Source organism: Malus domestica, chromosome 13 (assembly GCF_042453785.1).
Source record: "Malus domestica chromosome 13, GDT2T_hap1".
NCBI lineage: Eukaryota > Viridiplantae > Streptophyta > Magnoliopsida > Rosales > Rosaceae > Malus > Malus domestica.
The window spans coordinates 8,272,047-8,288,028 of NC_091673.1; the positions used below are offsets into that span (position 1 = coordinate 8,272,047).

At 41.5% G+C, this 15,982-nt stretch overlaps 1 protein-coding gene across 1 annotated transcript; it reads left to right on the forward strand.

Moving 5' to 3' along the window:
* The first annotated feature begins 98 nt into the window (after window positions 1-98).
* LOC103452132 (probable arabinosyltransferase ARAD1) lies at window positions 99-3,637 on the forward strand. Its single transcript, XM_008391625.4, has 4 exons — window positions 99-822; window positions 1,471-1,767; window positions 1,865-1,960; window positions 2,508-3,637. The coding sequence occupies exons 1-4, from the start codon at window positions 310-312 to the stop codon at window positions 2,931-2,933; spliced, it is 1,332 nt and encodes a 443-aa protein (XP_008389847.1). The 5' UTR covers window positions 99-309; the 3' UTR covers window positions 2,934-3,637.
* The last annotated feature ends 12,345 nt before the right edge of the window (window positions 3,638-15,982 follow it).

The following is a 15,982-nucleotide window of genomic DNA, read 5'->3' on the forward strand; positions in this document are numbered from 1 at the left end:
TAAACGGTATTTGACACAGAATAAATGGATAAACACATTTAATTTGCTCGAGCAAGATTTTCATTTAATGCAAATGATGGGATTAATGATTAATTCAGGCTTGGACAGAGACACAAAGGTGTTACTCAGTGTTGAGTCTGTTCGCTTTAGAAATTCTTTTCTTTCGTTCCTCCCAAATTTAATGGTTACTTTGCTTCAGGCCCAAGGCCTGAAAAGTGCTTTTTGTTCCCATCGGTTTTGCCTCCTCAACCAAATCAAACGCATAGTTTAGTCAGTCCCGGTACTATTAGACTGCCCGCCCAATCAGTAATGCCAAACACAAGATCTCACAAAATGTACGGAAAAGCCGCCTTCGCTCTCATCGTCGCCTTCCTCCTCCTCATCACCTACTCAATCTTCATCGGCACCGTCGACGTCCGATCCTACTTCCTCCCGCTCCTCCCAACATCGCCGCCGTCGCCGGCCGCCCAGTCTCTCTGCGCCACCACCTCCCCGCCTCTCAAAGTCTACATGTACGATCTCCCGCGCCGCTTCAACGTCGGAATTATGAACCGCCGGAACACCGATCAGACTCCGGTGACCGCCCGGACTTGGCCTCCGTGGCCCAAGAATTCCGGGCTCAAGAGGCAGCATAGTGTTGAGTACTGGATGATGGGCTCTCTTTTGTCCGACGGTAATGGCGGTGATGGGAGAGAGGCGGTTAGGGTTTCTGATCCGGAATTGGCCGATGCCTTCTTTGTGCCGTTTTTCTCTTCGTTGAGCTTCAATACTCATGGGCACAACATGACCGACCCGGCTACTCAGATTGATCGCCAATTGCAGGTAATCAATTGCGTTTTGTTTCTTGGTGTTCATGTTCATCTGTGGATTAGTCAATTCAATTCTTCTGGAGCAATTTGATAGTTTTGTGTTGAATTGAGTCGTCGAAAACATCGAATTTTGATGCCTTGATCGAGCTTGTTTGTCCCATATATTTGGAAATTGAAGTTTCATTTCTACGTTATAGTTATATAGGCAATTGAGCATGGTCTTCTGCTGAAAATTGAGAAAGATGTGGTTTTTCTGAATATAGAAGAGAGATTAACAACTAGGGTTTTATTTTGTAGCTGACATATCGAATTCACAGCCCGGGACTTGTTTGATTTATGACATTTGTACAAAAAAAAAAGGTAGAACGAATTGTCGAAAGAACTTAGAATGTGTTTGGATGATGGCTTCGCCAATTAGATGGCTGCTTAGTTAATTCTGCGGCTTTTTGTGTAGAATGGTAGTCCTGGTTCTACTGTCAACTTTTTAATCTTTATTTGGTCTTCATCAACCAGCTTCTGAAATTATACAAGTCCTGCCTCTAGTGCTAGCTATTTTAAAAGTCAATGTCATATAGGTCTTAGTTGTGTGTCCAATTGACCTTTTTTCGTGTGTGCTATAATATTCTTGTTATGACTAATTTTTAGTTTCTTGTGTTTTCAGGTAGATTTATTGAAAATCTTGGGGGAATCAAAGTACTGGCAAAGATCTGGAGGGAGAGACCATGTTATCCCTATGACACATCCGAATGCTTTCAGATTTCTTCGGCCACAGGTCAATGCATCAATTCAGATTGTTGTAGATTTTGGAAGGTATCCTCATGTCATGTCAAATCTGAGCAAAGATGTGGTTACTCCATATGTGCACGTTGTGGATTCCTTTACAGACGATAACCGTCCAGATCCATTTGAGTCCCGCACTACACTTCTTTTCTTCCAGGGAAGGACATACAGGAAAGATGTATGTTAGCTTAAAAGTTGCTTGAAATAAAATCATCCTGTCCTAAAACCTTGTATTTTGATCTGTAGTTGATTGTCTTTGGTCTCATTATATGCAGGAAGGCATTGTTCGTGTTAAATTGGCTAAAGTCTTAGCTGGTTACAATGATGTTCACTATGAGCGGAGTGTTGCAACAGGAGATAACATAAAATCGGTATGTATGGAGTATGGATTCTTATAATGGTTCATAAATATTACTGTTTTGTGCATTTCTTGGTCCTGGAAAGTATGGATTTTACACACTAGTCACTGGAAATGATTATTTGTCTTCCTTGACATCATTTTCGTTTCTTTATGGTCTTTCGCCTTCTTATTAAAACTATTTCTGTGCATACCGTACTCCTTCTACTTGTAGTCTCAACCTGGATATCTCCATGCAATGATTGCAAACATAAATTCCTTAATTTCATTTTATTAAAGAAAAATGGATGAGGAAGGTAATCATTGGAGGGACTCAAAGCAAATGAGTTTTAAAATTATGCTCATAGTTGAAACCTTTTACCCTCTCTTAAAGACGACGGGCAGGTTGGAGGCGCATGGAAACTTACATTCATTTCATGTGATCTGCTTTGTCCTTCAGAGGGTTAATTTTCCCTTTGCATGTGAGGATTTTATTGGTAGCCATCATAAGTTTGAGTAATGATTCATATATTAGTGTATCTTCTAATGTATCTCATTCTTTTTTCTTTCTGTTATATCAGTCTACGCAACGGATGCGTTTATCAAAATTTTGTCTGCATCCGGCTGGAGACACTCCGTCTTCTTGTCGCCTATTTGATGCTATTGTGAGCCACTGTGTTCCCGTCATTGTGAGCGATGAAATTGAGCTCCCGTTTGAGGATGAAATTGACTACACCAAATTCTCACTATTCTTCTCATTCAAAGAGGCTTTGGAACCTGATTACATGGTTAATCAGCTTCGTAATGTTTCAAAGGAGAGATGGATTGAAATGTGGGGGACACTACAGAATATTTCCAACCATTTTGAATTCCATTACCCCCCAGAGAAAGAGGATGCAGTCAATATGCTGTGGAGACAGGTGAAGAACAAGCTCCCTGCCGTCAAACTTTCTGTACATAGAAGCCGGAGGTTGAAAATACCAGACTGGTGGCGGAGGAGAAAGTGATTTCAGGAGCTTGCACTTGGTGCGATGGCAAGTGCCTTCGCCCATGAGCGGTAGGTCTCGGGTTCGAGACTTGGGAGCAGCCTCTCCATAAATGGGGGTAAGGTTAGCCGACATTCACTTCTCCCAGACCCTGTAAAGCGGGAGCCTTGTGCACTGGGTACGACCTTTTTTTTTATAGTGACAACCCTTAAAGGGGTAAAGAAATATAGGTACCCACAACACCCACAGATTCTGCGGGTAATGTTTGAGAGATTCAATAGCGTTCTTCATAGCATGCGGCTTGTCTATTCATTCACCCTGCCAATTTTTTGTGCCAGTTGAGAGATTCGGTAGCGTTCTTCAAGTCACATATTGGGAGGTATTCTCTCTTGATGATGAGATTGCACTGGGTCACTAATTTTCCTACAATTGCTGGTTGTCTGACCTACGAACACTAAATTTGAGTTCTAATGTTGTAATAACACGGGACTGTTCGCATTGAACGACAGATGTATAGTATTCTTGGGTAGTCGTCCGGTTGATTTTTTCGTCGGAACGACAGATGTTGCCGTTGAGATGGCTAAACAAATTGATGGCCCTCCAAAGAAATGTGGTTTCCAATCTGGTTAATCAGATCGATGTCTATGTAAAATTTGCTTAATTAAAGTAGATTTGTTGAAGGCAGCTTGTAAATTTGTGGCAAATTAATAGTTTTCTAACTTAAATCTTGTATTTGAAAACCAATCAGGTGATACAAACATGTCAAACTGGAAACAAAGTGATAAGGTGGAACTGAAATCCCCTACTTTTGTAGTAGGCTTGGAATCCTGGTGCTTAAATTGCATACAGAGCTTGTCCTCTCCATTCATCAATTCCGTTAATTCAAGGTTTTGCTTGAATTAACGGAATCGATGCCTTGTACAATCCTCCTTTTTCCTCCTAGAGTAATCGTTGTACTATATAAAACATTGTCGAGTACAGCGATTAACGTGTAGCACAAAATTGAAGCTCACCTTGCACATGCCAACGCTTACGGACTCGACGTGCTTTCCTCCTAACGGGGAAACTGATGTTAACTTGGCGATTCCCACGAGTTCGAGAACATCAGCACGTTTAGAGTCAAACCGAATCAAATTAACATGTTCCAACGGCGGAAACTTCCCAGCCAACACCTTTCACTATTTTTACTTTGCTCATTGCAGTACTTCTGTTACCTGCACACTGCTTAGCTTGAAACAAACCGAATCAAATTACTATTGAGCCTGTAGCTAAATTATACAGTGTTCCTTACAGTAATGAATTAATCTGAGGAGGGCGAGCCTTGGTTCAACCGAAATGTTGCTCCTTTGTGATAAAAGACCATGGGTTCGAGTCGTGTAAACAACCTCTTTGGAAAGCAAGAATAAGGCTGTGTACCACAGACATTCCCCACAACTCTCACAAAGCGAAGAACCTTGTTGATTTTGAGTCGCCTTTTAGTTGGAAAAATCAATGTTGATAAGAGGACAGTTAATTAACTTACTTGTAAAGTGGCTGTCACAATGTGCCTCGGTAGTTTCCTGTTTCGCGTAATCAAAATGTACGATGCAGAGATTAAAAAGAAATTGTAAGTCCGCTAATCTGTAAAAATGTAGGAGTAGTTACCTAATGTCGCCTATTGATAGTTCCAAGGACTTCTCCACCAAACCGCATCTAGACACTTAGGCCGGTACGCCGTTTAATAACACCGGATATAATTATTAATACAAAGTCGGATGTTTAGCACCCTCCCGTATTAAATTGGACTGGACTAATTTAATCCGATCCATTTATTTTATATGGCATATACCCTCTTAGTAAACCAGTCCAAAATGGGCGTATTAATTAGTCGGCTCCCTTTCTTCTCTCTCGCCCTACCTGGGCACTCTCTCACGTCGTCCCCGCCGTTTGCTTCGTCTCCTTCTCTCGCTGTGTTCTTCCGGTCTCCTCTGGCAAACTTTGTTCTCCCCATCTCTATTCTCCATGTCACCTTTGTTATCTGATAATTGGTGATGCCCATAAAGAGACGACTCGCACCACCAACGCACAAATTTGGAACAATTTCATCTGGGTTTTAGAACCTTGATTGGGAATCGATGATAGGATTTGAAAATTCGAAAAGATTTCATCTAGGTTTTTAATTTCTTTAGTTTCTGGGTTTTAAAATTCCATCTGCTTGACGGTGTTTTCAAGCCTCTTTGGGCCAAGAACAGGTAAGGAAATGAGTGAGGGTGTTTGTGGGGGTGGTGCGACAGAGGGATCTGAGGAAGAGATATTGTTGACCCTAAAAAGCCCAAACATATATAGTTCAATTTTTTTTAAATTTATTTTTAGTAATTTGATTTAAACAGGGGACAAATACAAAGTGAAATATCAAAGTTAAAAATGCCAACCAATATTTTGTTCTTTTTTAATTGGGAAATTTTATTTAAAGCCATGTAACCTTTTTCTACATCCAACTTACTTTTTGCACCTATTTGATTTTTAACTAAACTATTAATATATCTTTAAACCCAAATTTACTACCTAAAATACCCTTACAAACCTAATTCAATATGCAAATTTATCTTTACACTCATTTGACTCTTAACTTTATTAATGACTTGTGCAACCATCCAATGATTTTAGCTTTTGAAAAGGTATCAGGTATCAGGTAAGGTGGATTTGTTAGCTATTTAATTCTTTATCTGGAGTGATTGTAGATGATTCATTTCCTAAATCAGTGTCTTCAAACATTGATTAGTTACAAGAAAAATGTAAATCGTATTGGAAGGCATGTGGACACAGGACAGCAGCATCCATACATGTACCAGCAGCAGTAGCAGAAATCGTATTGGAGTGTGTTTTGGGGTGCAGACAGACACCGGGAGAGTGTCTGCAACAATTTGTTGTTGCAGAAAGTGTAACAAAGGGTACTTTGAGAGATTGAAGAAAAAAAATTGAAACCCAAATGCTCATCTTCTAAACTCTAAAAAAAGTTAAATCAAACAAATAAAATATCCATAAATCGAGTCATACCTTAATTGGAGGATTTAAAACTTCAAAATCACCATCTATCAATAAAATAAATTAAAAAAAAAAACTTGTTTTTCTCTATAACAGCTATTAGGGTTATGTAGGATGAACAAAAAGTGATGCTAGGGTTTAATTATAGTGTGTGAGTTTATTGATAAATTTGAGTTTTATTATTAATTTTATTTGGTACTTAATGTGACACATCCCGATCCTAAAATCAGAGCGTGCTGGCCGTCACGTGGGTGTGACGTAACCAAAAGTGCGACGCGGAAGTAAAAAGGTAAAAAAAATACAAAGGAATAAAAACCATCTACTAGCAATAATATCTGAATAACATGCTAGAGTGAGTTTAAGTGTGAAACACACATAATCAGAGCATAAGTACTAGGTGCAGTCAAGTAGGACCATTCCTAAATTACAACACCCAAAGGTGAGTCCTACATTTAAGTAGTCTGTCAGAACGCCGTGGGAATCCTCGTGAGCCACCAACACTGCTAACTAGAACCTGGAGGGGCGTAAAACAAGATTGAGTGGGTCAGTAAAACAAAGCTTTTCGGAAATATTTCATTTAATAACACTTCTAATCCCTCACTGTAAAACCTGTATACTTTCCCATAAAAAAATAGTATATATATAACAACAAATAATTCGAATCACAAGTCTTTAAAATTTTTCAGGAAAATATGCCATGCTATGCTTCAAAACATAATAAGGATGCATCAATATAACAGGTGAAATATGGAATCAATCGGAGACCCTGCAGCTGTCCTGTACGGCTAATTCTATAGCTCAATATCGAATCCAGCCGGAGTCACAAACTGTGACCTGTACGGCACTACTCTGCACACAAATCGGAACTACCTAAAGTAGTCTGTACGACAAGAGTGGTGTAAGAATACGCTCTAGTGCTTCTCTCATCAACAGCTGTATAACAATCTAAAGTCACCTACAAGTCGGAACCACCCCTAAAGGTCTGTACGACATGCCGAAACCACCTCTAGTGGTCTATACGACATGCACCTACTTGGATCCAAGGTGAGCGTGTGGTGCGGGGTGAATAATACAAGCACTGACACCGGGGGTGCAGGTTATGAGCTCTCAACATAAATCACATCAAACAATAAACAATAACTAACTCACCTGATACTCACATGTGCGTCTACAACACCATTTCACATATATGCATCAAATACTAGTTCAAATATTTCATATAATATGTATGCATGGCATTTTAAAACATACTTTCATTTAAATTCAATTTCTGGGAAAAGTCAGTAGTATATAGGCATATACAAAAAATAACTGCCCAATCACTGGTATGTCGAAGGGTCGTAACCCCCGTGACGCCCTTGAATGCACTCGTCCTCAGGATAGGTCTTACATATATGTGAAACAACTATAAAAACGTTATTTTAAAACATATAGGCAAAACTAGCTAATAACTTCTCATACATTGCTCAATTTGGGTATATGAATATACCATAGTGACCTACTCGACGTCATGGACGTCAAGATATTTTAAAAATAATTTTTCATCGCCGCACGCGCCCCCACGCGCCGAGAAGGGCACGGTGCTACGCGCCCCCACGCGCGTCATCCCCTACCTCCAGTGTGTGTGGGATAGAGAGGGGGAAGCTAGCCAAAGGTGGGATTTCATGGCTAGTTGTATCCGAAAAGTAGCAAAAGAGGTATTAGGAGAGTCCAAAGGCTTTGCTCCATACCAAAAGGAATCTTGGTGGTGGAATGAGGAGGTACAAACAAGGGTGAAGGCTAAGAAGGAATGTTGTAAAGCCTTATACAAGGATAGGACTGATGAAAATGGTGAAAGGTATAGAAGAGCGAAGCAAGAGGCGAAGAAAGCTGTGAGAGAAGCTAAGTTAGCGGCTTACGACGATATGTATAAGCGACTAGATACCAAAGAAGGAGAGTTGGATATCTATAAACTAGCTAGAGCAAGGGAAAAGAAGACAAGGGACCTAAACCAAGTGAGGTGCATTAAGGATGAGGATGGAAAGGTTCTTGCTACAGAGAACGCGGTCAAAGACAGATGGAGAGGTTATTTTCATAATCTTTTCAATGAAGGACATGAAATGAGTACTTCTTTAGGGGAGTTGAGTAACTCAGAAGAGTGTAGAAATTACTCCTTTTATCGTCGAATCAGGAAGGAAGAAGTGGTTGTAGCTTTGAAGAAGATGAAGCATAGAAAAGCAGTGGGCCCAGACGATATACCGATTGAAGTGTGGAAAGCCTTGGGAGAGACAGGTATAACATGGCTCACTGACCTTTTCAATAGGATTTTGAAAACGAAGATTGAGGCAAGAGACACGGGTTTCGGACAACCAATTCGGGTTCATGCCAGGGCGCTCAACCATGGAGACAATCTATCTCTTACGAAGATTGATGGAAATATATAGAGATGGGAAAAAGGATTTACACATGGTCTTTATAGATTTGGAAAAAGCGTATGATAGGGTCCCAAGAGACATTCTTTGGAGGATTTTAGAGAAGAAAGGAGTACGAGTAGCATATATTCAAGCTATAAAGGATATGTATGAAGGAGCAAAGACTGCCGTAAGAACTCATGAAGGACAAATCGAAAGCTTCCTTATAACTGTAGGATTACATCAAGGCTCATCCTTAAGTCCTTACCTTTTTGCGTTGGTAATGGATGAGTTAACAGGACATATTCAAGATGATATTCCTTGGTGTATGTTTTTCGCAGACGATATAGTGTTGATAGATGAAACTTAGGAAGGGGTAAATGCGAAGCTTAACCTTTGGAGAGAAGTGTTGGAATCTAAAGGTCTTCGCCTAAGCCGATCAAAGACAGAATATATGGAGTGTAAGTTCAGTGCAAATGGAGGCCAAAATGAGTTAGGGGTGAGGATCGGAGATCAGGAAATACCAAAGAGCGACCGTTTTCACTACCTAGGATCTATCTTGCAAAAGAACGGAGAATTAGATGGAGATCTCAACCATAGAATACAAGCTGGATGGATGAAGTGGAAGAGTGCATCTGGCGTGTTGTGTGATCGTCGTATGCCACTGAAGCTTAAGGGAAAATTTTATAGGACGGCAATAAGGCCGGCGATGCTGTATGGCACAAAATGTTGGGCGGTGAAGCATCAACACATACATAAAATGGGTGTAGCGGAGATGAGAATGCTTCATTGGATGTGTGGGCACACGAGAAAGGATAAGATTAGGAATGAGGATATCCGAGGTAAAGTAGGAGTAGCCAAAATTGAAGGAAAGCTGGGAGAAAATCGGTTACGGTGGTTTGGACATGTGCAAAAAAGGCATACTGACGCTCCGGTTAGAAGATGCGACTACGGGACAGAGGTTCAGGACCGAAGGGGTAGAGGAAGACCTAGGAAAACTTTGGAAGAGACTCTAAGAAAAGACTTAGAGTACTTGGATTTAACGGAGGACATGACACAGGATCGAGCACAATGGCGTTCTAAGATTTATAGAGCCGACCCCACTCAGTGACTTGGATTTTTCAAGTCTCCAATCGAGAAGTTTTCCCCACTCGGGAAATTAAGGGAACACTACCTCAACCTACATGCTCCACTCACAAAGCTTCAACATACAAGCTTCAACAAAAGAAAAATTCAAAGAACTTAGTGAAGAAGACTTTGGTGTATTTAACACAATACGTTGAAATGAAACAAAGCTTATTTATTGATATCTCCAATAAGTTACAAATATGTACATATACATGAGTCAAAATAAACAAACAAAAGGGAGCCTTCACAAAGGTTGCTTAGGAGAAGTCTCAGCAGTCGGTAGAGCCCCAGAAAGAGAAGGCACCGGAGGGGGATCATTCGGAGCCTCAGTACTGGACAGCACCCTAGAAGGAGGAGGCATCGGAGGTTGATCATTTGGAGCTTCATTACACGGTACAGCTCCAGAAGACGAAGGCAATAAATGCCTTTGAAACAAACCCACAAACCTCTGATGATCATGTAAAATCTGACCATCAGATTCCTTCATCTGGTCAAGCTTCCTCTTCATGTTTGTAGCATAGTCATGTGCGAACCGGTGCAACTGTTTATTCTCATGCTTGAGCCCTCTAATCTCCTGTTTGAGACTCATCACTTCAGCCGCCAATGATTCAACTTGGCGGGTTCGAGCAAATAGGCGTTGGGCCATATTAGACACATAACCTGCACACTGAACACTGAGAGCAAGAGAATCCTTAACAGCCAACTCATCAGACCGTTTGGAAAGTAGTCTGTTATCTTTGGGAGTGAGAAGGTTCCTGGCCACCACCGCAGCGGTCATATCATTCTTCATCACGGAATCCCCAACGGTAAGAGGACCAGTAGGGGATAAGAAGGATGGGCGCCATATGTTGTCTGGAGAAGGCGTGGCTGCCTCTTCAACAAGGTTCAAGTCAAAACGACGGTCGGAGGGGCCATACATTTTCAAATGTGTTGAAGAGAGAAAAGGTCGGACAAATCAAGATCTTAGAAATGTAAGAAGGGAGCTTCTACTGGTGGAGATTCAAGTGTGCTTTGGAACTTAATACCAGCCTCTATAAAAATCTGCACTCGACGGAGCTTCAGAAATCGAAGAGGCGCCTGCTCAGAAATCGAAAAGGGTTTGCTTTCTCAAAATCTGGGCTGCTTAGAGACCACGAGGGCCGATCTCAGGAATCGAATAGGCGTTTGCTTTCCCAAAGGCTGGGCTGCTCAAAGACCACGAAGGTCGATCGCAGAAATCGAAGAGGCGCTTGCTTTTTCAAAAGCTGGGCTAGAGACCACGAGGGCCAATCTCAGAAATCAAAGAGGCACCTGCTTTTTCAACCTTGTCAGCACCTGTCACATGCATACTCAACTTTGCAGAAATTACGGGCATTCTGTCGAAGATTTCTGGTGAAGTAGAAAGCATGTGAATGTTACTGTTCAATCATCCACTTTCCACATGCAACATTAGCTCACGGGTACCACATATAACTTTGCCAAAAATCTCTGACAAAGTTTAGACACGTGAAGCTTGCAGCTCCCATTATATCGCTATGACCAAGAAGGGTAAAAGAATAGCAAAGAAACAGCACTAACAAAGTTTAGACACATAAATTTTGAAGGTCTAGCTACCATATTATTACCCACAAGGGTAAAGGAATAGGACCACTGCTAGATAATTGGAAAGTCCCTGTGTGTCAACCTTTGTGCTCCGTGGCAAGGTAGACTAGCAAACAGGCCTAACCTTTACTCACATTCGAGAATACACTCCCAACAAGATTGCTTGCTTCAAGATCGAAGAGGCACTGTCCTCCGAATCTCGAGAGCCAGACTCCCAACATGATTACTTTCTCAAAAAGCGACGAGACACCGCTCTCCGAATCTCGAGAGCCAGACTCCTAGCAGGATTGCTTTCTCAAAAATTGAAGAGGCACCGTTCTCCGAATCTTGAGAGACAAATCCCCAACAGGATTGCTTGTTCGAAAACCGAAGAGGCACCGCTTTCTCAACTTCGAGAGCCCCTTAGATAAAGCTTGTCTGTAATCCTCACACCACTTTCTCAACTTCGAGAGCCAGATCTCCTTGGATAAAGCTTGTCTGTAATCTTCACACGTAACATCAGCTTTCCAGATACCACAGACCACTTTTTCAAAGTGCTCTGACAGAGTTAAAACACGTGAAGCTAGCAGCTCCCACTACCGTGCTATGACTAAGCAGGGTAAAGGAATAGCATTACTCCTTGTTGTTAGGGAGACTCCTATATATGTCGACCTCCATCCTCAATGGACAGGCAGACTTGCAAAAATGCTCAACCCTTCCTCATATCTGAGAGGGCACTCCCAACGAAGTCTCTCGAAATACTCAACTTTCTTTCCCCCCGAGAATACCTCTGCAAACAAGCTACACCAGAGCAAGAATATCTCATATCATCAGGGTTAAAAGCAAGAGTATCCCATATCATGCTTTTTCCATGTCTTTTCCTTTGGCCTTGTTCTTACCTGCAAGACAAGGAGAAAGAGAGCAATCAGTCAGCACTTGGAATCAAGCTTCCAGTTTGGAACTGACTGCCTGGAACCCCTTACCTGATTACTTACCTGGCATTGCTCTCGAGTACTCATCTTCAGCATCTTATGCTCCCCGAGAAGATACCACATCTGCCTGAGGAACAAATAGGGAAAGTGAGAAGGATACAAGGAAGCATGTGGAGACAAGCGCAACAGAACACGTGCCGATACATCCACTACTTTGTCAACAGCAAAAGTATCCCATATCAGCAGGGTCGAACATACTCTAGATTTGATGGACTTGTTTTGACCCTCAAATTCTTAAGTCGGCCTTATACTCTGACGGAAACCAAAAAACCCTCCAGCCCAGTTCAAGAATAAGCCTGTGGAAAGTTACTTCTTCAAAAGCAAAAGTATCTCATATCACATTTTCTCCTTTTCTTCTCTTTATCCTTCATGCTGCCTGCAAGATAAGGAGAAGGATAACAATCAGCCGGAACTCGAAATCAAACTTCTGATCTGGGACTGATTGCTTGGAGCTCTGATTGCTTACCTTGTTTGTCACCTCTTTCAGCAGATCCCCTAGCTCAGCGACTTGGGGGACTCCTACTACATGGTTTGTATCGCGCTTGATCAAGCCTGAAACTACAAGTAAGCGTCAAGTGAAATTGATACATTACCTTGTGCATCTCCACCAGTTAAAGATACCACCCCTAGAGGGAGGAAGAGTACTTCCAAAGAAGATGCCACATCTACCTATGAGACAAATAAAGCAAGTGAAGACGATACCACACTTCGGTACTTAAAAGTTTCGTGATTACGAGATCATTCTCCCACAATATTTCCTAATGTCATTTGTACTAAATCATTCACTTGTACTCACTAAAGGAGAGCTTGAACCTATGTACTGTGTAAACCCTTCACAATTAATGAGAACTCCTTTACTCCGTGGACGTAGCCAATCTGGGTGAACCACGTACATCTTGTGGTTGCTTCCTGTCTCTATCCATTTACATACTTATCCACACTAATGACCGGAGCAATCTAGCGAAGATCACAAACTTAATATTTAAGATGATATTCTTTGGTGTATGCTTTTCGCAAACGATATAGTGTTGATAGATGAAACGCAGGAAGGGGTAAACGCGAAGCTTAACCTTTGGAGAGAAATGTTGGAATCTAAAGGTCTTCGCCTAAGCCGATCAAAGACAGAATCTATGGAGTGCAAGTTCAGTGCAAACGGAGGCCAAAATGAGTTAGGGGTGAGGATCGGAGATCATGAAATACCAAAGAGCGACCATTTTCGCTACCTAGGATCTATCTTGCAAAAGAACGAAGAATTTGATAGAGATCTCACCCATAGAATACAAGCTGGATGGATAAAGTGGAAGAGTGCATCCGGTGTGTTGTGTGACCGTCGCAGGCCACTGAAGCTCAATGGAAAATTTTATAGGACGGCAATAAGGCCGGCGATGCTGTATGGCACAGAATGTTGGGCGGTGAAGCATCAACATGTAGGTGTAGTGGAGATGAGGATGCTTCGTTGGATGTGTGGGCACACGAGAAAGGATAAGATTAAGAATGAGGATATCCGAGGTAAAGTAGGAGTAGCTGAAATTGAAGGAAAGAGGAGAGAAACTCGGTTACGGTGGTTTGGACATGTGCAAAGAAGGCCTACTGACACTTCGGTTCGAAGATGTGACTACGGGATAGAGGTTCAGGGCCGAAGGGGTAGAGGAAGACCTAGGATAACTTTGGAAGAGACCCTAAGAAAAGACTTAGAGTACTTGGATCTGACGGAGGATATGACACAAAATCGAGCGCAATGGCGTTCTAGGATTCATATAGCCGACCCCACTTAGTGGGAAAAGGCTTTGTTGTTGTTGTTGTTGTTCCATGAAATTTTCACCAAAATGTCACAAATCACGAGAGGAAGAAGGTTATACCTCTTTGGAGCCTTAAAACCTTCGAAATCACGTCGGGAAATTTCTACCAAAACCGGCCACCTTCGAACTTCGTGATCCCGACGTTCAAAACCTTCAAACGAAGCACTCCGAGCTTTGTGAGAACCTCCTAGAGCTCATTGTGAACTTGGATTGTCCTATAATGTAACCATTCAAAAGTTCATGAATAGTGCTCAACTCGGAGTTTAAGTTTTCAACGTGATATTGAACGATTCCTTACCTGAAATGGGTACCAGAGAGTTCGTGTGGTCTCCAGGAGCACGATGATGGTCTCAAACACGACGATCTGTGATGTTTTGATGGTCTTTGGGTGTGGTCCATACGAGTTCGAAGGGAGAGAGATGAGAGAGAGAACGTGCGGGAGAGATAGAGAAATCTGATTGTGTATGTGTGGTCCTTCTAAGTCCCTAACCACACAAAATACACACAATTTTTAATCCAACTTAACTTTTTCCAAGAATTTAGGAAGGTATGCTTTATCCAAATAAACATGTCACACATACCTTAGCAACCTTTAAGGGCAATTCCGTCAATTCACATCAACGATAAATGTAATTTCGGGATGGGCTGTGACAATTTACCCTCCTTATAGAATTTCATCCTCAAAATTCATACAACCAATCAATCAACTAATACTCATAAAATAACCTCGGATACATCTCTCTCATTCGATCTTCTGTCTCCCAAGTAGCTTCTTCTACTGAGTGGTTCCTCCACAATACTTTTACCAAGCTCACTGTTTTATTCCTTAGAACCTTGTCTTTCCAATCTAAGATAGTCATTGGTTCCTCATCATACGTCAAATCCGGATTAATCTCCAAAGGTTGAGGAGGAATCACATGTGAAGGATTTGAAACATAATGTTGAAGCATCGAGACATGAAACATATTATGTACCTTAGATAACTCCGGAGGCAACTCCAATCTGTAAGCAACTTCACCAATCTTTTTAGTGATCTCATAAGGTCCTATGTACCTAGGACTTAGCTTGCCTTTCTTTCCAAACCGCACTACACCTCTCCAAGGTGACAATTTTAAGAATACCAAATTACCCACATCATATACTCGATCAGTGGCATGTCTATCTGCTAAACTCTTTTGTCGATCCTATGCCACTTTCAGGTTAGACTTAATCAGCTGAACATTTTGAGTAGTCTCATCCACAATTTCTGGGCCCTCTAGCACTCTTTTGCCAACCTCTGACCAACGCAATGGCGTACGACAAGCTTTACCATAAAGTGCCTCAAATGGTGACATACTAATGCTCGAATGAAAACTATTATTGTAGGCAAATTCCATCAAGTCTAGGCGATCATGCCAAGAATCACCAAATTCCAACACTGAAGATCTCAGCATATCCTCTAACGTCTGAATAGTCCTATTTGATTGTCCATCTGTTTAAGGATGATAAGCAGTGCTGTAAAGCAATTTCGTACCAAGAGCTTCCTGAAAAGCTATCCAAAACTTAGAAGTAAATCTTGGATCTCGATCAGAAATAATATTCACTGGAACTCCATGATACTTCACAATTTTCGTGATGAACAACTTAGCCAATTTATTCAGGGGATACTTTTCCCTTACTGGAATGAAGTGTGCTGACTTGGTAAGCTGATCTACAACCACCCAAATGCCATCAAATCCATTCTGTATACGTGGAAGCTTATACACAAAATCCATAGTTATATTTTCCCATTTCCACTGAGGAACGGGAAGTGGTTGCATCCGTCCAAAAGGCTTCTTTCTTTCTGCTTTGACTTGCAGACAAACAATACACCTACTTACATATTCTGTAATTTCCCTTTTCATACCCGGCCAATAATAAAATGGTCGAATGGTATGGTACATCTTAGTTCCTCCTGGATACATCGCATAAGCCGAACAATGTGCTTCATCCAAAATTTCCTTCTTTAGTTCCTCGTTATTCGGCACATACATTCTGCTCTTTTGCATAAGCATGCCATCCGATTCTTGAATCCTGAGGTCTTTCTTTTTCCCTTCATTTCTCAATCGGATCATTTCTTGGATCTCTTCATCAACCATCTGAGCTTCAAGTACACGATCGACCAAAATTGGCTTGACTTGGAAACTAGCAAGAAAAGC